General features: G+C 27.6%; 2 protein-coding genes and 3 non-coding genes across 5 annotated transcripts; 2 read left to right on the top strand and 3 right to left on the bottom strand.

The window, feature by feature from the left end:
* Positions 1-56: 56 nt before the first annotated feature.
* LOC114119522 (translation elongation factor 2) lies at positions 57-10,291 on the bottom strand. The gene is made up of 15 exons (XM_027981103.2): positions 10,128-10,291; positions 8,425-8,833; positions 8,133-8,341; positions 6,730-6,854; positions 6,561-6,669; positions 5,121-5,234; positions 4,475-4,621; positions 4,309-4,410; positions 4,107-4,245; positions 3,590-4,047; positions 3,324-3,533; positions 1,613-1,795; positions 1,402-1,534; positions 572-696; positions 57-510 (listed from the first exon to the last, which is right to left on the bottom strand). The coding sequence occupies exons 1-15, from the start codon at positions 10,128-10,130 to the stop codon at positions 442-444; spliced, it is 2,535 nt and encodes an 844-aa protein (XP_027836904.1). The 5' UTR covers positions 10,131-10,291; the 3' UTR covers positions 57-441.
* On the bottom strand, positions 8,901-8,969 carry LOC114119545 (small nucleolar RNA SNORD57). The gene has a single exon (XR_003592050.1). It is a non-coding gene; the product is annotated as a small nucleolar RNA SNORD57 (small nucleolar RNA).
* Positions 9,014-9,083, bottom strand: LOC114119546 (small nucleolar RNA SNORD57). The gene has a single exon (XR_003592051.1). It is a non-coding gene; the product is annotated as a small nucleolar RNA SNORD57 (small nucleolar RNA).
* A 3,705-nt stretch (positions 10,292-13,996) lies between the features above and the next one.
* Positions 13,997-14,115, top strand: LOC114119544 (5S ribosomal RNA). Its single transcript, XR_003592049.2, has one exon. It is a non-coding gene; the product is annotated as a 5S ribosomal RNA (ribosomal RNA).
* Positions 14,116-16,577: 2,462 nt separating this feature from the next.
* LOC114119526 (cactin) lies at positions 16,578-22,812 on the top strand. Its single transcript, XM_027981106.2, is given in 11 exon segments — positions 16,578-16,594; positions 17,464-17,557; positions 17,560-17,597; positions 18,585-19,135; positions 19,222-19,470; positions 20,875-21,051; positions 21,160-21,406; positions 21,468-21,657; positions 22,089-22,243; positions 22,315-22,459; positions 22,541-22,812. Coding segments are annotated over 11 exon segments (2,037 nt in total). The 5' UTR covers positions 16,578-16,592; the 3' UTR covers positions 22,730-22,812.
* Positions 22,813-23,295: the final 483 nt, after the last annotated feature.

Raw genomic sequence — 23,295 nt, 5'->3', positions numbered from 1 at the left:
TATTAAACTTATTACCATAGTTTGAAAGGTTAAAAAAATAAAATTGAACAAAAATCTCATTTTTATATTAATGTTTTTTATTAGGTATTTTAGTGACATGCACAGCGTGTTGTACCCAACGCTTTTTTGATGAAAAACATAATATTATCACCAGTAAATGATCAATATATTTTTAGTTTGTAAAATGGAAACAATGATATATAAACCCAGGCACTGCCATATATTTGGAAAAAGAAAAATTTGACCATATTCATCAGTTCTTTTAGAATAGTGTAAGTCTTATGGAAAATTAAGTTTTTTGTTGTAATATAAAACAAGTATTGTTCAAAATTAAGACCAAAATATTATTTGTGGAAATAACATCAAGTCTTCCGTACTATTGTGTTTAACAATAAAATAATAATAAAAAAAAATGCGGTGATTTTATAGTTAATATCATGTTTACAATTTATCAAGGTATGAATTGATGTCTGGTAATCCATCCTTAAGACCTTTACGTTTACGTGTGTCCTAGAATAAAAGTAATAAAATCATTACTTAAATGTTAACATTTAGAATCATTTAAACTTACCATAACAACATTGTATGGTTTTGACCCGGCTTCACATGGGTCACCTGGGAATATTTGCCAATGATCGAATACACACTGTGGGAAAGCTTGTCCTCCAGTGTTACTACGCAAATCAGCAGTGAATCCTATAAAAATATAGCAATAAATAAAAGTGTACTGAATTTACTTTCTTTTTAAGTTACAAATATATAATATTGTGAAAAAACTGTTTCAGTTCATCATAGCTTAAATCATCATCGAACATAAGGATAGAGGTTCTGTGACAGCGTTCTGATGAATTGAGATAAAATTAATTTTCTTCCATAAGCACTTTCAACACTGTCCCAATTTACGAACGAATAAAAACCCGCCCGCCAACTACAGAGTGATACATTTATGCTGGAAGATATTAAATATAAATCCAATAAATTTAAACTGTAGTAATATGAGTGTATTGCATCAGATAGAAATCTGATGAATATAGCGACATATACCTCATATTGATTTACCACTAAAGGAAAGTCTATTACTTTATTTATTCAAAGTAAAAGAGGCAAATCGTGGACTAATTCTTACATTCTTGGCATGTAGTAATATGAGTGTATTGCATCACATAGAAATCTGATGAATATAGCGACATAAACCTAATATTGATTTACCACTAAAGGAAAGTCTATTACTTTATTTATTCAAAGTAAAAGAGGCAAATTGTGGACTACTATTTTTCTTAATAAAGTGAATAGTAACAATCTTGGTATTACAACAGGTGAAAACGTAATAATACTTTTTATGACAAAAAAAGACTACAACTCTCAATATAGATGCAAAAACAAATTTTACAATAATCTTACCGAAAGATTCGTTGACAGGCAAGTATGCCTTAACGACAAACATAGGTGTGCCGACAACTTGACTTTCTTCAAAAACGTGTCCTCTACGTCTGTTCAAAACACTGTAGATACCTCCTACTGCAACTTCGGGGCACTATAAAAAAATGTATACATAACATTACTTTTCAAAGAATACAGTTAAATAGTTTATTTTTATATAGTTGAAACAAACCTGAATTTCACACAAGTACACGGGTTCCATAATTCTTGGATGAGCAGCTAAAATCGAAGCATACATACAACGACGAGCAGTTGGAATGATTTGACCACCTCCTCTGTGGATAGCATCAGCGTGTAATGTAACATCATAAATATTGAATCTAACTGCACGCATGTTTTCTTCAGCCAATACTCCCTAAAAGGTTAAAAACATTTTTTAACACAAGAAGGACTTTTTTTATTAAAAATAAATTACATTACAGTAAAATCTTTTGACATAATATATAGGATTGATTTACTCAGACACTTTCAACCATCATTAAGCAAGAAGCATCTGGTGGAAACCGCGAAAGATGTAATATAGTTATCATCATATCAAAATTTAATCAACTCATATTGTTGAAACATATTCAACAATATATCAGTTATAATAACTCAGACACTTTCAACCATCATTTAAAGATAGAAATCTTTCTGGTGGAAACCGCGAAAGATATAACAATGGTATCATCATAGAAAAATTAGTATTATCTTTTTATATTTAATGATAGATAATAATGGTATACCAATATTGAACTATGTGATATATATACATAGTTATAAAGAAATAGTTATAGCAAAATATTATTTACTAATACACTATTATGAATTTTAATACAAAATCTAGAAAAAAATAACTCACTTAACATATTCAACAATAAATCTATTATATTTACTCAGACACTTTCAACCATCATTAAAAGATAAATATCTCTCTGGTGGAAACCGCGAAAGATATAACAATAGTATCATCATAGAAAAATTAATATTATTTTTTCATCTTTAAAGGAAAAAATTATATCACTGGATAACACACCATTAGATTTAAACCCAATTGTACAGAAATAACTAATGTAAAAATCTTATTTGAAATATAGAAATTAATTACTCAGACACTTTCAACCATCATTAAGCAAGAAGCATCTGGTGGAAACCGCGAAAGATATTATATAGATATCATCATAGCAGAATTTAATCAATTAATGTATTGTATAATATTATCAATAATAAATCTATTATAAATACTCAGACACTTTCAACCATCATTAAAAGATAGAAATCTCTCTGGTGGAAACCGCGAAAGATATAACTGTAGTATCATCATTGAAAATGATTCAAACATATTCATAGTAAGTATAAAAATTTTACATTACACATTACTTAACAGCAAATAGTTGAATTCTCCAATGTTATAATTTAATTATCAGACACTTTCAACCATCACAAAGCTAAATTGCTGTCTGGTGGAAACCGCGAAAGATATAAGAGTGTATCATCACAAATTAAATTTTTGAAATAGAAATGGTGTAAAACAAAGGCATACAACTTTGAAATCTACCACCTAGACACTTTTAATGACTGAAAGACCTGATATTTAGTGGAAATTAGAACAGATCTTATCAATATCATAGATAAGTCATTTTTTTTAAACAAATATACTTGTCAAATGACTTTTTAAAATTAATAATTAGTTAGGCGAATGCTATGATTTAGTATTCACTCTTTTTTAACTAAACATATACTCTAAAACAAAATAGAAAAAACTAATATATATCAGGAATTGAAAAAATATGCTCAGACACTTTCAACCATCATAATATTCTGGTGGAAACCGCGAAAGAATAATACTTGTATCATCATAGCAAACTTCCTGTCAATCACGTAATAATAATTGAATATATTACCTCTTTGGTTGCCCATTGGAACCCAGCAACAACTGAATCTTTAATTTCATTAAGATATTGCACTCCCTTGGTACAATCAATCAACAAATTGGGGCCTGTTCCATCAGGACCGAAAGCCCAGATTTTACGAGCTTCAGTAACATCATATTCATATTTCTCACCCAAGTAACGAGCACGAGCTTTGAATTCATCTCTTGGGTTAACTTGACCCTATACAATAATAAAAATGTTAATACAATACAACATCTAAACAAATTCAAACTTACTCCTTCAATATCTTCGGCTAAACCATCTGGGAATGGTTGACATCTCATGAACAATCTGTTATGTTTGTTAGGTGATTTCGACAAGCACATGATTTCAGACTCTTCATTGACAGTTTCTCTGTATGATACCACGGGATCAGACTTCTTGATTGGAATACAAGCATGATCTTCTTCCAAATCTTTCAAACAAATTTCCAAATGCAATTCACCGGCTCCAGCAACAATGTGTTCACCTGATTCTTCAATGATACACTGGACCATAGGGTCAGATTTGGCCAAACGTTTAAGACCTTCAACCAACTTGGGTAAATCAGCAGGGTTCTTGGGTTCTACAGCAATACGCACTACAGGGGAAACACTGAACTTCATAACTTTCATGTTGTGAGCATCTTTGAAGGTTGTAATTGTTCCAGTTTTCACCAAAAACTGATCAACACCAACCAATCCACAAATGTTACCTAAAGAAACATTTAAATATCAACATATGTTTAACATAAACCAAACACCCAGCACATACCACTGGGAACATCTTCAATAGCTTCAGTGTAACGTCCCATCATCAAAATTGTTCTTTGGATAGCTTTTTCATACAAATCTTCTTTCTTGCCAGGAGTATAGTTAGGTCCCATAATACGAGCTTTCATGCCAGTAGCTACCTAAAATATCAAGTTATAATTTAATTGCACACCATAAATATTTTTAAGTATTTTGTAACCTACTCTTCCAGAGAATACACGACCGAAAGCATAGAAACGTCCTTTGTCAGATGTCGGTACCATCTTGGAAATGTACATCATGAGTGGTGCATCTGGGTCACAGTTCTATTAAGAAATAAAATATTAAATAAAGTTTATATAACATCATTAAATCAAATTAAGAATTTACCTTAACACCAAGAGCGGCTTCATCATCATGAGGTCCTTCGTACAACATTTCCATACGATATTTCTGAGCAACAACAGGAGATGGCAAATGAATGGCAATCATCTGAAGTAAAGCTTCTCCAGCAGGTAACCAAGTACGCATAACAACCTAGTTAACAAAATTATAAGTTTCAGTTATTTAAGATCACTTTCCTAAAATTTAGATAAGCAATTAATTTAATAAACTTTACTCAGATGGAGAAGGGTTAATATGAATATCATCATATTATATATTCTTATCAGAATAACTTTAATCATCATAGTAAAATGAAATAATAACATTAACTTTTTACATACTTTATAATACATGCAAAATTCATTATATTTTAACTTTAGTAACTCAGATGGAGAAGGGTTAATGTGAATATCAACATATATCTTCTTGTCAGAATAAATTTCTATCATCATTGTTATTGAATATAATTTAAGATATATGAACAAAAGATATATGATAGATAACTCTATGCAAATAGATTATAAACCAGAAAATTTAAATTTAACTGAAATGGATAAGGGTTATTATGAAGATAAACAAAGAGTCTTTGTAGAATAAATTCTTATCATTCTAAAATAATACATTGATTTCTTAATAAAATTGATAGATTTACCTTTAACAAGGCTTTTCCATCTTTATCTTGATCTTCGTGTTTTAATTCAATACCAAGCTTCTTCAATAAATCAGTGGCTTCTTCTTTTTTGTAGTTCATGATGGAGTTGAACACCTTAAATTATAAACAATTAAATTAATTAATCATGCTATGAGTATAAAATATTAAATTTGTTTCATCAAAACAAATACACATAATTAATAAATATAAAAACCATCAGTTTGTTTAAAATTATTTGTCTTCAATAGTTATTCAGAACAGGTCTGTGAATATTAATCATCATTGGTTGATAAAATTTTAACAGTTTATCTAAATAGTAAAGGCTAATAGATAAAAACTACTGAAGTAAATTAAGATTTTAAATACTACCATATAATTACACAGTGGTAATTTTGTTTAACACAATGAAATTTTAAATCTTAATTTAGAACATAAACAAACATCAGTTAGATTTATATAAAGATTGTCTTCAATAAAACTCAGAACAGGTCTGTGATATATAATCATCATAGTTTGTTATAAGATTTACTTAACAACATTTATTTTAAATTTAAATTATCAGAGAACATTAAGTTTACTCAAACAAATTATTAATAACTCAGACGGCCGTTCTTAAGATTTCGTCATGGTTCAAAATCGGGAGCATTGGTGTGCAAAGAACATCATCATAGGTAAAAATAATTTATCAGCACCTACACTTAGTAAAATTCAAATTATAATATATTTAAATTACTTATTTTTAGTAAAAGTGATCAGAAATAATCAAAAATACAAAAAAAAAAATTTGACCAAATTATCAATGCCTCAGACGGCCGTTCTTAAGATATCTTCACTCCATAATATCAGGAGCATTGGTGTGCAAAGAACATCATCACAGGTAACAACTGATCTATGATAAAGTTCCAATAACAAATAAATTTAACTAACCATCCAATAGTTTAATATTACCTACCAATTAGATGTTAATGCATACTAATAAAATATTAATTATCATCCCAACTGTTTTGGACTATACCTAGTGTTGAAACACAAAATTTTGGATACTACTAAATTTTTTTTACCATAATTTAAGAAAATATAAAACAAATGAAATATTTTAACTTATATTCGAGGTCTCAGACGGCCGTTCTTAACGTATCGTCACAGTACATCAGGGGCATTGGTGTGCAAAGAACATCATCATAGAATGAATTTTTAATAGATCAATAATGAATAATACTTATAATTAACATTAACTCTTTTATCATAACTTCAGTCGGCCGTTCTTAAAATATCGTCACGTGATATTATCAGGAGCATTGGTGTGCAAAGAACATCATCATAAGTTATATGAAATAAGTATAAAATAAAGCCAAAATTTAGAATATTTTAAACCATTTGTCATGGAATAGTGGCTAGTACCTATGTTAGAAACTTACTAAATTAAAAATAATTACATACTTTGTAAATAGGATCCAAAATGTACATGCAGAAAGAACGTTGGTTGTTATCATCCTTAAGCTTGGCCCATTTTTTTGTTTTAGTGTTGAAGAAATTTTCTCCCCACAATCTGTTAAAAAAGTTAAGTTTTAATATGATCAGATTAATTTTTTTCTAATTATTCAGTTACCTGTTCATAAGTTTGACAACATCAATCTTGAATTTTTCGGCATACATTTCAGCGAACTGTTTCAAAGTAAAAGCCCAACCGTGAAGACCTGATCCGAAACCAACACTACCTTTGCTGGGGTCAACCTAAAAAAAAAAAAAATTAATTAATGCCAAACACTTAAAACAAACATCAAATAAATAGCCAACTATAAAATGTTATTATTTTAATCTTTCAGACGTGGAGAAGGGTAATAAAGTTTCATATAAGTATAACTTATCAAAAGTGTTGAATAGTTATCATCATTAAGATCAAAATAAATCATAGTATTAGAAGATTTAATAATTTTATCAATATAATAATCGGTAAGTAAAGTAACATTCATCTATTTATCATGAAAATATTTTAATATACAAGGATCTATAAAACAAGGGATTTTTTCAAATATAACATACAACTTAGACCACATCAAACTTTCTTGTGACAAGTGGTCAATTGACTGCAAAATCACCTATGAAGTTAAAACACTAACCATGTCAAGAAGAAATAGAGTATGTATAACAAGTTCTAATAAATCTAAGGTCAAACTGAGTTTATTAAGAAGTAAATAAGTATAATAGAAATTCCCAAACTATGGGTTGCGACTGTATTCATAGTAAGTAGCACAAATTTTAAATAATATTTATAGTAAACACTTGTTAAACAAAATATTCTATTAATATTATCGTGAATCATTAAAATTTAGAAACTTTCGCCAATGGGTTGTGTACCATTGAAGTTTGGCCACCTGTAGTTATAATATAAATTGTGAAAAACTTCTAAAATATATAATATTACATAATAGAATAGTGATGTTAGATTTTAAAGAAAAAAAATAGTTAGGAACAGATTCCATAAGTTATTACACTTTCAAAGTAGATAGGGTCAAAAATAAATCAGATGTTAGAATTTTATTTAAAATTTAAATTTAATTTTGTTTATAAGTCAGAATTATTTTAACGTTTACAAATAAATTGGTATCTCAACCAAACATATGTAAGACATACTTTGATAAGTAAAATATTCTACCAGTCAATGTTGTTTATTAGGTTAATTGCAATGAATTAACCAACTATCAAATTTAAGGCAAGAACAATACCTGTGTTTAGGCTTTAACGTTTTTGACTAGAAAAGTGAGTAAAATCTTGTATGTTGACATACATTTTAATTAATTTCAAAACTACCTAAGGTTTACTAAGTTCAGATCCTGATCTATGTACTTTTTAATAATTTTGTATTCTAAATAATACAATATCAATCTTTCAGACGTGGAGAAGGGTAATATAATTTCATATTAGTTATCAACAGCTTTAAATAGTCATCACAAAGATTGAACTTAAAATGAGATATGTAAATTACATTAAGGTATAAGATATTATATTTACCTGGACTTCGCCCATGGGACCACTATCATCGGAATATGTAGCAATAATGATGTTAACATTCTCAACAATACGTTGGAAAGTTTGGTACAAATCTTCAGATTCCAATTGCAATTCTAATAACGCACGATCCATTTTGTTCATGAACAAAATTGGCTTAATTCTTTCAGCTATGGCTTGACGTAATACAGTTTCAGTTTGTACACACACACCTTAAAATAAAATAAATATTAGAAACAAAATTAATAAAAATAAATAAATAAACAATGGTATTAAAAGACAAATTAGTATATACCTGAGACACAGTCAACAACAACCAGGGCTCCATCAGTAACACGGAGTGCAGCAGTAACTTCACTGGAGAAATCAACGTGACCAGGAGAATCGATCAAGTTGATTAAGAAACCTTTTTCATCAGGATCACGTTGATCTGCGTTCTTAATGAAAACTAAATCTTTTTCTTGCAGTTCAAAGTACATAGAGATAGCAGTAGACTTGATGGTAATACAACGATCTTGTTCATCTTTACGGGTGTCAGTAAAACGCATGTCTCCAGCTTTAGCATTGGCTATAATACCAGCTTTGGATACCAAAGAATCAGTTAAAGTTGATTTTCCATGATCCACATGAGCGATGACGGACATGTTACGAATGTTCTTCTTCTTGTCCATCATCTTACGGATCTCGTCTACTGTGAAGTTCACCTAAAACGCACAAGGCAATTTATTTAATTTGTACAATAATTAAGATAATAATAGTTTATGTTATTTCCAGTCAGACTCATTAAATCAGTATTTCCCTCCACAGAATGTCAGGATAATAAATTTGTCATCATTCTTAAAAATATCTAATACACTAAATTTCTCTTTCTAGATCAAATGATTTTGTCAGACTCATTAAATCAGATTTTCCCTCCAGTAATATTCAGGTAAGAAAAAAAGATCATCATTCACAAATCATTTTCAATATATAATCAATAAAAGTATAGGTACTTTAATTAAAAGTTTATTTTATAATTCATTACTGTAGAATTATACCATAATAGTAATATTTTAATTCAACACGCAGAATATTGTATATTAGAAAATAAATTTTTTTTAGGATAAATATACAAAAAATTACTATTCTAAATACTAGCATTACAAGGATAAATATTAAATGTAGATTCATAGATGAAAATACTTCTAATGCGATGTTGATGAGACAAATAAGAACAGTCATTTCTCTTCAATATTTGTTTTGAAAAATACCTAGTTTATTTGAGTATTATTATTTAATTATCGATGAATTTCAATATTCAGATTTTAATATTGTTTCAACATGTTATGCAAACAATAACATACCATTGGATAAACTATGTTGTTCTAGTCGAACTTCGATAAACAACATTAGTGGTCTAAAACTCAATATAATAACAGGATATTCACAGATCGATCTGGAAGCTGAGCAGTGAGCACATCGCAGACGACATTATGTGATGTGATGTACAAAATAATAGGTACATAATAATACACGGTAAAACGCGACGTAGCAGAGACCGTAATTCGATTTCCGGTACGGTAGTACTTTTAAAGAAAAAAGCACGAATCGCATCTTGTTTTTTAAAATGATTGAAAGAATTTTAAACACGCGTAAAGGTCGTGAATAACTTAGAAGAAATTAGCTAAAAATCGTAAAAAATATAACACTTCAATCGTGGTGATCCGTGCAATTTTGAAAAAACAAAAAAGAAATCGCGAACACGGAAAACCGTGCGAGGGATAGGTAGATGACGGTTTTTGAAACTTCTAAGTAAGGGATATAAGCCTAACCGAGCACGGGTGTTCTGCCACGACCTACGACCCGCCGCTACCACGTCATCTCGGTGGATGACGCCACCACCACCGAATGCACGATCCGATCAAAATTAAATAACGGAACAAGCCGGACGATGGAGAAACGGACGGCTGTCATACAGTATTAAATAGTAGCGTAATAACAAATGCAATTAAAACTTACCATTTTGAGATGTTTTTGGATAAAATCTGCTCGGAAAAATCAAATTGTGTTGCACGAGTGTCGGGAGCCGACGTTGCAACAGAAAGGACGGTGCGCGGAACAGTTAGTCGGACCGTCGAACTACGGAACCACCGCTACCCCCCCACCATCAATAACCAGCGGTCGCCATGACACGTTGCACAGAGCTGCCCGTTGATGGGAATAATAATACCCCGCCCTTCTTCATTGTAGCCCATCCAGTTGTCGTATCGGAACGTTCGAACACTGGCGACGTGTGATGCTCATGGTTGCCAACCTCCGTATCCCGCAAAATAATGCACCCGGCCTGTTTTGTTTAGTTATAATCACGGAGATAATAATATATCTCGTGATCCGTGATTACAATAATATCCCTATCTCGTTCTCCCACCCGAAATCGAATATTGTTCTATTCACAAACATTACAAACTACAAAAGTACAAAGGGATAATTAAGGTCTATACTCTATAGTAGCAACTAGCAGCAGCTGCCACTTTACTTCAATTAATCAATTTATTCCGATTAGTCCAATATTATTAAATTTTACTACCCTGCATAGTAGTATAGTACATATTATTATATTAATTAGAAAAAATCTAGATTCTAGGCTAATTTAACCTAAGCTCCAATAAATTGTCCAATTTTATACCACGATATACAACCTAACCTCATATATAGAGAGTAAAATAAATTGTTGATCTTTGATTATCTACATAATACTATAATATCATTTATACAACTTGGATTATAATTTTTTACTACTATACAATAATACACCTATAATAGGTATAGGTACTTTATAGAAAGTAAATAAAATTTACTAAAGAAAAAAAGTAAAAATTGTTTATATGCTTTGAAACCCATAGTTAATTATATAATATATTATACAATTTTATATCCATCATATTACCACTGTCCACAATTATTATAGATAATATACTACTTGTATAAATATTCATGATATTATACACGATACGATTTAAAGAAAAACTAAATTCGCTAACGAAAATAAACGCACGTTTTCCTTCGTCATCATTATATTGTGGGCCATGGAGTTATTATACTTACTTTTAGTTCCACAACATAATGGTTCTGATAATTCAATGGACTTTTATTTCAAAAAATTATCAATATTGTTCTATAAAAGTTAGGAGAAAATAGTTTAGAAAAATCTACTAATGTAAAATGTAGTAGGTAGTAGAAGATGTTTTTATAGAAACAAGGCCATAAGGATATCAGAATATACAATTTTAAATATAACCTAATCGGGACAAACAGATATTTACACAAAAATGTTTTGATTTAAGAAGTAATACCTACTCTGCTAGGGAACAAATATTGAATATGTTCCATAAAACTTATGGGTTATGGCATATAATCCATTTAACATTTTTACCAAAAATATTATATAGCTCCGCGAAATATTTGTTTCAAAAAACGTGTATTCCATGCAACCATGCAGAGGCGAATTCTCCAGGCATACTTAAGAATACAAACATAATTAGTACAAAATACAAAAATTGTTTTGTCATAAAAAATAATATACTACATATTTAAAAATATCATAATTTTAAATTTATGACAAAAAAATTCATCGAGCATGCGATAGCTGTAAAATATTGTTTATTCCAAGACTCGCTACACCTTAAGCCGTAGTACTGACCACCCAGGATATGCTCAATGTGTTGCGCTTCGCCAATGATTTATATAATTTACGTGTACGAGTATGTGAAAATTGTATTAATTTTTATTAGTTTATGAATAAATACAAATTGTTGTATTGTTTATCAATAATCATTTAAATAGAGCTAAAAATTATAATGCATTATGATAAATGAGCATACCCTATACCCATTACCCATACTCCGGATTCAGCATCATTTGCCATTGATTTCATGAAATAGGTAGTTAACTCTATCTTTTCTAGGTTTACAATCTTGAACTAACACTTAACTTTGATTTTTACACAGTCTAATAATGTACAAAACGTTTTGAATAAAAGTAGATGAGATATTAGTCGTTAAACTTTGGTGATATTGGCTAAATCCGCCCTTGCCCCTAATTGGTTATTAAAGTTTTATTGTTAAGTTGAGCTGTTGATAATTGATTAGGTAATGTTTTATTAATGTTTATTTAATGTTGTATTTATGTATAATAAACTTGAAAGTATGATAGAAGTAAAAGTAGTAACTAATAAGTTTAAGACTCAGATTTCAATGCACAGTTAATTTTTTTTTTAAGTCAAGTGAGAAGAGCCGTGATCTTATAGAACTACAAGACTTGAGATTATTTTAGAGGCCTCTAATTTTGCATCATACATATTTTATAATATTTAAATTATTTTTATTATTTATTTAATATTCTATATAAAATAAAACACTTAAAATATTGAATATTTAATATGAATAAAACAAAAGTTAAATTGAATACTTGTTTAAGTTATATTTAATGCTTTATGAAAACAAATGTAGGATTATGGACAATTTTTTTTTTCGTGTTTGAAATCTAAAAGTTTTATAGTGCCTTATAATTTATCAATTTTAACCCAGGTATGGTTTTTTGAAGACCTCAATATGAAATAAAAAAAATTGTCATTAATTGTACCTACTATCACCTATCGTTTTCATAAAAAAAAAAATGATGCATTTTAATTATTAAGTACCTACCTACTTACATCATATAATTACTTTCGTATAAATGTAATCGATACATGATAGGTGAAACATTTATTTTTTAAATTATGAGATAGGTAAATGATTTATTATTATTATTATCATTATTTTTTTTTATTAATAATTAAAGACGCGCTGCGGCTGTGGCCATTGGTCTGACCACTGACATTATAGTACAGATAATATTATACTGCTTTAAGAATTTAAAATTAAACATTCATATTTATTAAACAAATTGGATTTTTTTATTTTTATTTTTTTATTATTTTTTGGTTCAACGATTGTTTTCAATAAGTATCAAAATTCATGGAATGGGATTAGGTTAGACATTCACTGCAGTGATCGGAATAGACTGGCAACTGAAGTAGAAAAAAATGTATGAACATTTTAATACCTAAGATAATAAATAACAGCAACATCATTAACAAACACAAATTAATTATTTTGGATAAGTTAAAATTCTTGAAACTTAAATACAAAGTTCCTCACGAGTTACCCAGTCTTAAAGTAAACGATTAATCCTAAAAACGAGATTTTAAATACCTACCTACCTAGTACCTACCTATTAGTTAGGTATTATTCAATAAGTATAAGTCGCATTAGTCGCAATACCTATACCTACTTGAAACATTCGTTTTTCATCAGTTATTTAGATTGGCATATTCCTTACATAATTTAATTTTCAAAGTTTTAAATAGCTATTAGTTTTTTTTATAAATGTCAATAAATTTTTTTTGGATAAGTTGAAATATTTGAAAATCTTATACAAAGTTGAAACTTCCTTTTATATTAGTCTCCTAACTTACTTTTTTCTTTGTGCTGTGAAGCAAATTTGTATATAAATTATAAATATATAATGATTGTGCATTTGTGTAAATAAACTATAAAATTAAAACATTTAAATGTGTATATACCTATGCATAATATAATACATATTGTAATAGGTAGGTAGGTATATTGTAAAATGTAAAAACATGCGTTTTTGTGAAAAATATGCTCTTATATCTAAATCCAATGTATGCAAAATAAAATTTTGGAACATTATTTATTTAAATATGATCGATGAAAATGTATGTAATTGTTTCTAAAAATATGAATATGCATTATAATATATTAAAATGTAGAATTTAATTTTTATTTATGATGAGTTTAAGTATATTTATTATTGGAACTTCCTTCGCCAACGACCATACCACGTTGAATACACCAGTTCTCGTCCGATCACTGAAGTTAAGCAACGTCGGGCGTAGTTAGTACTTGGATGGGTGACCGCTTGGGAACACTACGTGTCGTTGGCATTTTTTTAAAATTATTTATTTTAAGCTTAACTTATAGAAAATTTTGTGTTATATTTTCAATTCTTAGTTAGCTACTTATACAAAACTTTTTATGAATTCTTAACTACAAAATAACTTGCATGTATTCTTTATTTTGACACATTTTTGTCAATATTTAAACTTCAAAAATTGTGTCTATGTATTCTTATAATTTTTGAATCACTATAAGACTAACTCATGACTCATGAGGAACTTTGTACTAAATTTATCAAGTATTTTGACTAAGCCAAAACATTTTAATCAACATTTATAAAAAAAAAACAAATATTTCAAATGCTTATAAATAGTCTTAAAATAAGCAAAATATTTTGAAAATTGAATTATGTAAAGAAAATTCTGATTTTAATAACTGGTAAAATTTTAAAGTATCTAAGACTTATATTTTTCGAATAATAACAAATATTTAAAATCCTTCGAGAATAAATCATTACCGTTAAGCGATTTAGTAATAATTTAAAATGTAAACGCTCAAAACATTTTTACCTCTAATGACGCTTCAGTTTTCTCTATAGCTATTTGAAGGAGAACTTATAAAAACTTTGTGTTAACTTTTTTAACCTTAGATATGAATTTTACTAAAAATTTTATGAATTTCCAACTGCAAAATTACTAGCAAATTTTCGTAATTTTGACATATTTCGTAAAAATTTGAACTTTAAATGTTAATAAAAAAAATATAATCATTGCATTATAATGCACCAATTTGCCACTGGAAACCAAAGTTTTAAATTGAAGCATTATTTAGACAAGTTATAATTTATGATTTACCTTTACACCGACACAAAAAATAAAAACCACACATGACACATTGTAGAATCTGTAATACATACATCACTTCGTTCAGAATCTAAAAAACTGTAATTAATAATTTAACATTAATTTTTAGTTAGTTGTATAATGAAATAAAGTTATATAGAAGTTAATAAATGAAAACATAGTAATAAGAAAAAATAAATAAATAAGAGTAACCTATACAAAAATAAGTTTTCAGTAGTCACTGTCAGTATATAATATACATACTTCAGCAGTGGCGATTTTTAGGGGGGGTGCCCCCCCTGGGTGATTTTTTTTGTATTATGTATAATGTAACCGTGGTATCTTAATACATAGATAGTAATTTTAGTTATTTTTATTGAGGGATGGGAGGTTGACATTTTGACAACCACCCCCCTCCTCCTTGAGGTTAGATCAAAACCAGTTCAGATTTATACGATATCTAAAAAATGATTTATATTGATCTATTAATTGTAGATAAGTAGATTGTTCAAACCACGGTCTTAGAAGATTCTTTTAAGATCTTCTAAGACCGTGGTTCAAACCAATGGTGACTATCACATATCACCTGTACAATTTTTCGAGATAGCCGCTAGTCGCTAAGGTTAAAGCTAAAATATATAGTAGTTGTAAATCTTTTTTAAGTTTTTAATGAAATAAAAAAAAACAGGTATAACTATTTATTTTTGGTAGGTATTTAATAATAATAATAAAAAAATGTATTATCTACCTATCAGTTTATTATAATACTCTATGTTTATTTAATATATATTAATATATTATATAGATATTTATCATCAAGTTTGTTTGACAATTAATATTTTATAAAAATGAACTTTAGTCATTTTTATTCTGATGTACTGAACAACGAAATTGGAAATACTTCAGTCTCTGTAATTCAAGATAAAACTATAAAAGGGAATTACTTTGATCAGGGGCTTCTTAATCCTGGACTTCAAATAATAAATTAATAACTACATGACGTATGTTATTTTAAATTTTATTTTTATTCTTTTAGCTTTTACAACCTTACAGGTAATCAACATTGTTCCAACATTCCTGCAATAATGTGTATTTCAAATAACAGTAGGTAATAGCCAATAGGTATTCAAATTATAATAAATCATTTGTTCCAAACGGCAAACTTAAATATATTACGTAATAAAAATTCGTTAATAAAAATTACAAATGTAGTTTGGAAACAACCATCAATATAATTTGGAACAATGAGTCTTAGAAAGTAAGAAAAGAAAAAATAAATATTGGAAAATTAGGGCTAGTAGCATCAATGTAATTTAAAGAATAGTATATAACTCAATATAAGTATATTCTATAATAATTGCATGCATAGACCTTGGAACAATTGGTTATTAGAATAAATAAATGTCATTGTTTAAATTTTAAAATAATAATAATATTATTATGTTCCTGACAAATTCGTACAGTTTGACTTTAGAACAAAAGATACTAACTTGGAACCTCCTTCTTGAATTTTTTTGTTTCCATGCAATCTGTCAATGTTATTATTATTTTTTTGTTTTTTTAGTTCGCTTTCTATTGATAACCGAACAATCATAATATTTTTGACTTAGTGGTTTTAGTTAAACTTACACAATATCATAACTCATTTGACTTACTCTATTGAATAGTGCTCATCATAAAAAATGTAAGTTATAATTTTTTTAATACATTCAATTATCGGTATAATAAATTTTGGTATTACATACCTGATAAATCAACAATCGTGGAAATGTGGAAATGAAATATTTTAGAGTTTAAATACTATTATTATAATGGTTGTAATAAGTATATAAATAAAATACTAGTTAAACATCAATATAAAATTATATTTAGTCATATATTTAAATTACTTATAATTTGAAATAAAGGGCTAAGAAATTAATAAAGGAATAGAATTCTGTCACTCGGTGATATCATTTAATATCTAATTATTTAAAAAGTAGTTATTAACATAACTTTGTAAGTTGTTTGTATGTGGTATTCTTTTTATGGGTGATTGAGGCAATTAGATACAAAATAATATCTTTTTACATTTACCTTAATTATTGTTAGTGCTCTATAGTTTATAATTTTATATGATTATAACTTGTTTAGATAATATTATATTATGTATCTCACAGTATTTCATAGGCTTAGCCTATTATGTCAAGTTAATATATCTATTGTTATACTACTAAATTTATGCTAGTTCTTAATAATTATAGTACAGTAATTTGGTTATGGTTTGAATATAAATTGTATACGAGTATATCTTATGATCACATACAGGGATGGCCTGAGAAAAAAATTCAGGCCAAGAAAATATATATTAATACATTTTTTTTTAGTATAGAAAAATTAAAAACTCTTTAATTATTTAAAAAAAAATAATGTAATACAGTCATCAGCCAATGACAAAAACTAATAATATGTTAACCCACTGGAACCTCTCAGTATCTCAGTTGGCCAGATCGTCTTTGATCACATCATATTTTAAAACAAAAAAACTAATTATTAACTATTTATTTTTTGTAGGTCACCAACGTCCAGACATTTTTCTAAATCAAAGGATTCAAAGAAAAATATTGATGAACAAAAGAGTCACAAACACGATAGGCATTCATCAAAAAAAAAAAAAAATCTAAATCCAAACATAAGAGTAAAAGAAGGTAAAATTTGTTGATTAAAATTACTAAATAATGCACAAGTTTTTTTCAGTTATTAGGTATTGAAAGTAAAAAATAAAAATTAACTCATACAAATAATTAGTATAATGTTCATTGTTCATTAGAACATATGATCAGGGATGTATTGGTAAATAATAAGTACTTGAGTATACGCCATATTTTCAAAGCCAGATTAAGAACCTATTGGGGCCCTGGAGCTGACATTTCATATGGGCCCTTTTGACAAACATGGCTATACATATCTATTTGCTACACTCGCAGGAATATACATTTTTCTAACTATTTCACAAATTATACACGCCATATACGATATACTCAACATTTACCCACCGTATATTTATAAAATGAATATTTTTTTCATGTACACGCAATTCTTTATAGATATTGTTATGAATATACGCTTCAATACACCCCTGCATATGATTAAAATAAGACATTTTTTTTTAAATAAAAAGGGTTTAACCACTTATTATTTATTTATATTTATAAAAGTAGCAATCTCCCTTAGTTATGCCAGTGTAATATTTTATAATTATATTATACACTAATATTATAATTTGTGTTTATTATTATCTAATCAATAAAGTTTAATATACTTTGGCCCATGAGAGAGCACCAATTTTTCACCCATACCAATAGGCAGATGGAGGCAGAATGGTGGCGGTGTCAGCAGCCAGTGTTTTGGAGAGTTTAGTGGTGGGAATGCGCGAGAACTGATGAATTTTGGTCGCCGTCCAGAAGTGGTCTCTCGTGGGCCAGAATATAGTTACGATACATGTAACATGATTTTATGATTGCAATTTTTCGACAGCCATATGAATCAAGATAATATTTAGGATATTATTATGGATAGGTTCATTATATATAGTTAAGATTTAAATCAAATCTCAAACTTATAATCATAAAATTTATGATTATAAGCAACATCTAAATATCATGCTAATAGTGTATTTTGATTTATACATATAGGTCTTCATCAAGTGACTCTTCAAGTAATGACGAAGCAAAATTATTACAACGTCTGCAGCAAGAAAGACTTAGAGTTGCTGAAGAAAGAAGACAGCAAAAAGAATTAATTAAAGGTATGGAGACTCCAGAAGAAAAGCGTTTTAGGCGTTTAATGAAGAAAACAGCAAAAGAAAGAAAACGAAAAGAGCTAATGGGTTGGGATAATGATTACCTTCATTATACAAATGCTGACAATCCATTTGGAGATGCAAATTTGCTTTCTACTTTTGTTTGGGATAAAAAAATGGCCAAAGATGGTTTGGTAGGTGTTAGTCATGAAGAACTAGAGTTAAGAAATAGACAAAAAATGGAAGAAAATAAACGAGAATTAGAAAAAGTGAAAAAACGAAGAATGGAAAGAGAAATGGAAAGACAACAAAGGGAAGATGAGATGGCATTACTACAAAGAAGTAAAGAAGCGGCACAGTTTAAAGAATGGGAAAAAAGTGAAGACCAGTTCCATTTACAGCAAGCTCGTTTGCGATCTACTATTCGTATTGAAGATGGCAGAGGTAATATAAATTCAATAAAAAATGTTAAAAATATAATAAAATAATCTATATAAATTATATATTGGAAAATATTGTTTATTTTTCAGCTAAACCAATTGATCTTCTTGCTAAGTATATAAGTACTGAAGAAGAAGTAGATGCTGTTGAAATGCATGAACCTTATATTTACTTAAATGGTTTAAAACTTAAAGATTTAGAAGATCTCGTAGAAGATATAAAAGTTTACATGGAACTTGAAAAAGGAAAAAACTTTGATTACTGGAATGATATAACAGTCATTGTGGAAGATGAATTACATAAAATGAGAAGAATACAAAAACAATCAGCTTACACTGGTAAATGTCATATTTTATTGGAAAAACATTTTCATATTGTTTAAGATTTCATGCTCAATACATTTGTTATTTTTATTTTTATTTTTTTTATCAAATATTCAATATCTTAGGTATTATAACTCAATAAAAAATTCCATTTAAAATTGGGAAATGTGGAAAATGTATTTATAGCTCAGACATTGATACCAGTGTTCAATTTATCTGGCTATTGATGTTGTATACATTCTTACTGTTAAAGATTGAACGATGCATAGGTATAACAATTTATTTTATACATCCAACTTGTTGCCTATAAAAAAAATGTTGACTTATAAAAAATCAGAAATTAAAGTATGTGCAATTTTTTGAGTAACAATACCTGATTTTGATACAGCTTGTAGTTCTTATCATCTATCATCTATCAGTTATTATTTAATATGAAAATTACTTATATAAATTATTTTAGGCAACTAATTTGATTTTTATTAAATTTACATTAAAAATTCATTTCTACAATATTATAAGTAGGTACTTACATATATAAATCTGTTATAGAATATGATGTGCTGAAATATATGTATTATGTAAGAGACCTAATTCCATGTTATTAAGATAAATTTATAAAATTAAATAAATTATAAGAAAAAATCTAAGATAAAGAACTAATTCTGCACAAAACCATTGAAGTATCTAGTCACTGGAGTCTAGGGATTTAAAATATGTTATGACAAAACTAGTAGTTACAGTAAAAACTATGTGTGATTTACAATTTTTAATGCTATCTCGGTAAAAACTTTACTGATAGTTAATAACAATACAGATGTCAGTTATTATTCCTTATTAATTATTTAAACTGTGTACCTATAATCATGTTTAACAACTAAAAAATGATTTCTTGTAATTTTCTTACATAATTGGATAATTTAGTTTGTTGGTGTTATTTTCCGCTCAATTATGTCTTTTTATTATTATCAACTTTAATAAAAGTACATACAAGACTGTATAAGACTGTACATATAAGTTGGTAAGCTATAAAATGACTTGTATAATATTTTGTAGAAAACGACATATAATTTTATTTACTTTTTATTTAAAATGTTGTCTTTTTTGAACTGGTTTTGAAGCATTTTCAATTAATAAATAAATATCATTGAATCTCTATTACTGAATTATTATTGATAACATATTTGTTTAGTTATATCATAAATCTACTGTTTAAGTAATTAGAAGTTTTTTTTTTTTTTTGTTTAATTTAATTTGAAAATTAAATTATTGGGTTTCAATACTTTTAGTGTAGTATCATGTATAGTTTGTAAATTTTAAACTTTTGTAGTATTATTCTAATACTTAAGTACCACTAACAATATTGTCAATATTAAGTATTGAATAATATTTAGTTAAATTAACTAAATATAATATGTTTAGGTGTTGGTCGGAGAGAAGGAATTCATCAATCAGTAGCTCATGAAGTGGCTCATATTTTCCGAGGTAAAACTGCTGAACAGTTGGACCAATTAAAAATTCAAATTGAAAAAAAAATTAATAGTAAAGCTGAAGGTGTTGATATTGGGTACTGGGAAACTTTATTGTCACAACTAAAAGGTATTTATGATCAATAATAATATTACTTTTGATACAATTACAATTTTTTTTTTTTTGTATTAAAAACTTGCTTTGTATTTTAATAATATTTAATATTGATATATTTAGCACATGTTGCAAGAGCTCGACTTAGAGATCGTCATCAAGAAAATCTAAAGAAAAAACTTGAAGTATTAAAAGCACAACAAAAGATGGACGAATCTCAATTTGATCCTGAGGAAGGATGCAGTAGTCACAATAGCCGTCAACAATTGACTAAAGTTAATGAGTCATCTGGTCAAGATCAACCATCAACCTCTACCAGAAAATCTCCTTCTAGAAAAGAAAAAATCCAAAGTTCTGAAGAAGATATAAGGTGAATTTAATTATTTACAATATTTATGTAGTAGCCAACTTTATAATTTATTTTTAATTAGTGATGCTGAACAAGAAGCCAGGAATATTATTGAAGAATGTGCTGCAGATTATGAAGCTTGTGGTTATAGCCCAGTATATATTTCTCCCAATAGTGTAGAACTGGGCACTTTGGTTGTATCAGAAATTGATGATGAAAAAAGACTGACATTTGCTAGACTACAAGTACAAGGCACGGGCACACGTATTGAAGTAAGCTTATCACATACAATAAATATTCAAGTGTCAATTTCATATGTTGTTTGTTAAAAACATGGTAATAATATAAATTCAATACTAAAAAATACGTGAGACATGATATTAGTTGTCATAAATAACTGTGCACTGACTAACACATAACATATAGACAGTTATACAATTCTATGTTTATTGACAGATACTGAAATTTGATGCCAATTGAAAAGTAATAGGGTTATTTGTTTAAATATTTATCTAAGAGAAATGAGTAGAAAAGTTAATTTATATTCATAAATAATTTATGGAATATGTCATTCCTTTAACACAAAAAAGTATATATATAATAAAAAACATGTGTGAAAATAATCTACCTAATAAAAGTTTTTGTCAATATTCTTTTAAATAAATTTATCTATGTCTATGAAAAACATATATATTTTTTACAGAATGTCATGGCTGCAGAAGAAATGGCTTTACAAAAAGAAGCTAGAAAAGGAATGACAAATGAAGAAGCTGAATTCTCAGTAGAATCCGAATTAGACCATCAAGTTTACTTATGGTCAGATAAGTACAGACCACGAAAACCTAGATACTTTAATAGGTAAACAATAGATTAAATTATATTTATTTTAAATGTTTAAATTATTAAAATTAACTTTGTATAATATGTAGGGTGCATACTGGATTTGAGTGGAATAAGTACAATCAAACTCATTATGACATGGATAATCCTCCACCAAAAATTGTTCAAGGATATAAGTTTAATATTTTTTATCCAGATTTAATTAATAAAAGTTCAACTCCACAATATTTTTTGGTAAATTCAAAACAATTATTGTAGTTATAACAAGCTGTTTTATACCATATTACTTATTATTCAATATTTATACTTTTTTAGACTGCTTGTGGAGATAACCCAGAATTTGCAGTCTTGAGATTTCATGCGGGTCCTCCATATGAAGATATTGCATTTAAAATAGTCAACAGGGAATGGGAATATTCATACAAAAGAGGATTTCGTTGTCAATTTCATAACAATATTTTTCAGCTTTGGTTTCATTTCAAACGTTATCGATATAGACGTTAATTTCAACTGTTTTCCTTTTTTTTTTATTATTATTATTATGTTTGTACATAAATTAATTAAACTAAAATTTTTATGACATTTAATTGTTTATTCATTAACTATTAATGAAAATAAAGCCTTTTAAAAAAATTAAAAATTTTAAATTTTCTATTAGTTTATTTTATTGCTATGTAGACATATACATAATTGTGTTTAACAAGTTGAGACGTACCACTATATATTAGCTAATGCAGTTATGTTGATGGAAGAAAATAGTTTGTTTTCAGAACTATGATTGAATTGATGATGTTTTCATTAATACCAGAATATAGTATTTTATATAATGTGACACTAGAATATGTCAGCTCTTACAAAACTATTACTATTGTTTTAGCTTAAATTCCATATATATTATTATTATTATATTTTTACAATCTTATTAAAATTTATTTATATTAATGGATTACATTTTTTTATACTTAATATGATATAATTTTACTATTTAAAATTTTAATTTTTTTTTAAATTATAAAATAATAATTTTTTTTTTATAATTTAATACTTATGAGTAATGGCATTGTTAAAAA

Source organism: Aphis gossypii, chromosome 1 (assembly GCF_020184175.1).
Source record: "Aphis gossypii isolate Hap1 chromosome 1, ASM2018417v2, whole genome shotgun sequence".
Lineage (NCBI taxonomy): Eukaryota > Metazoa > Arthropoda > Insecta > Hemiptera > Aphididae > Aphis > Aphis gossypii.
This window is presented reverse-complemented; position numbering and strand designations above follow the sequence as displayed.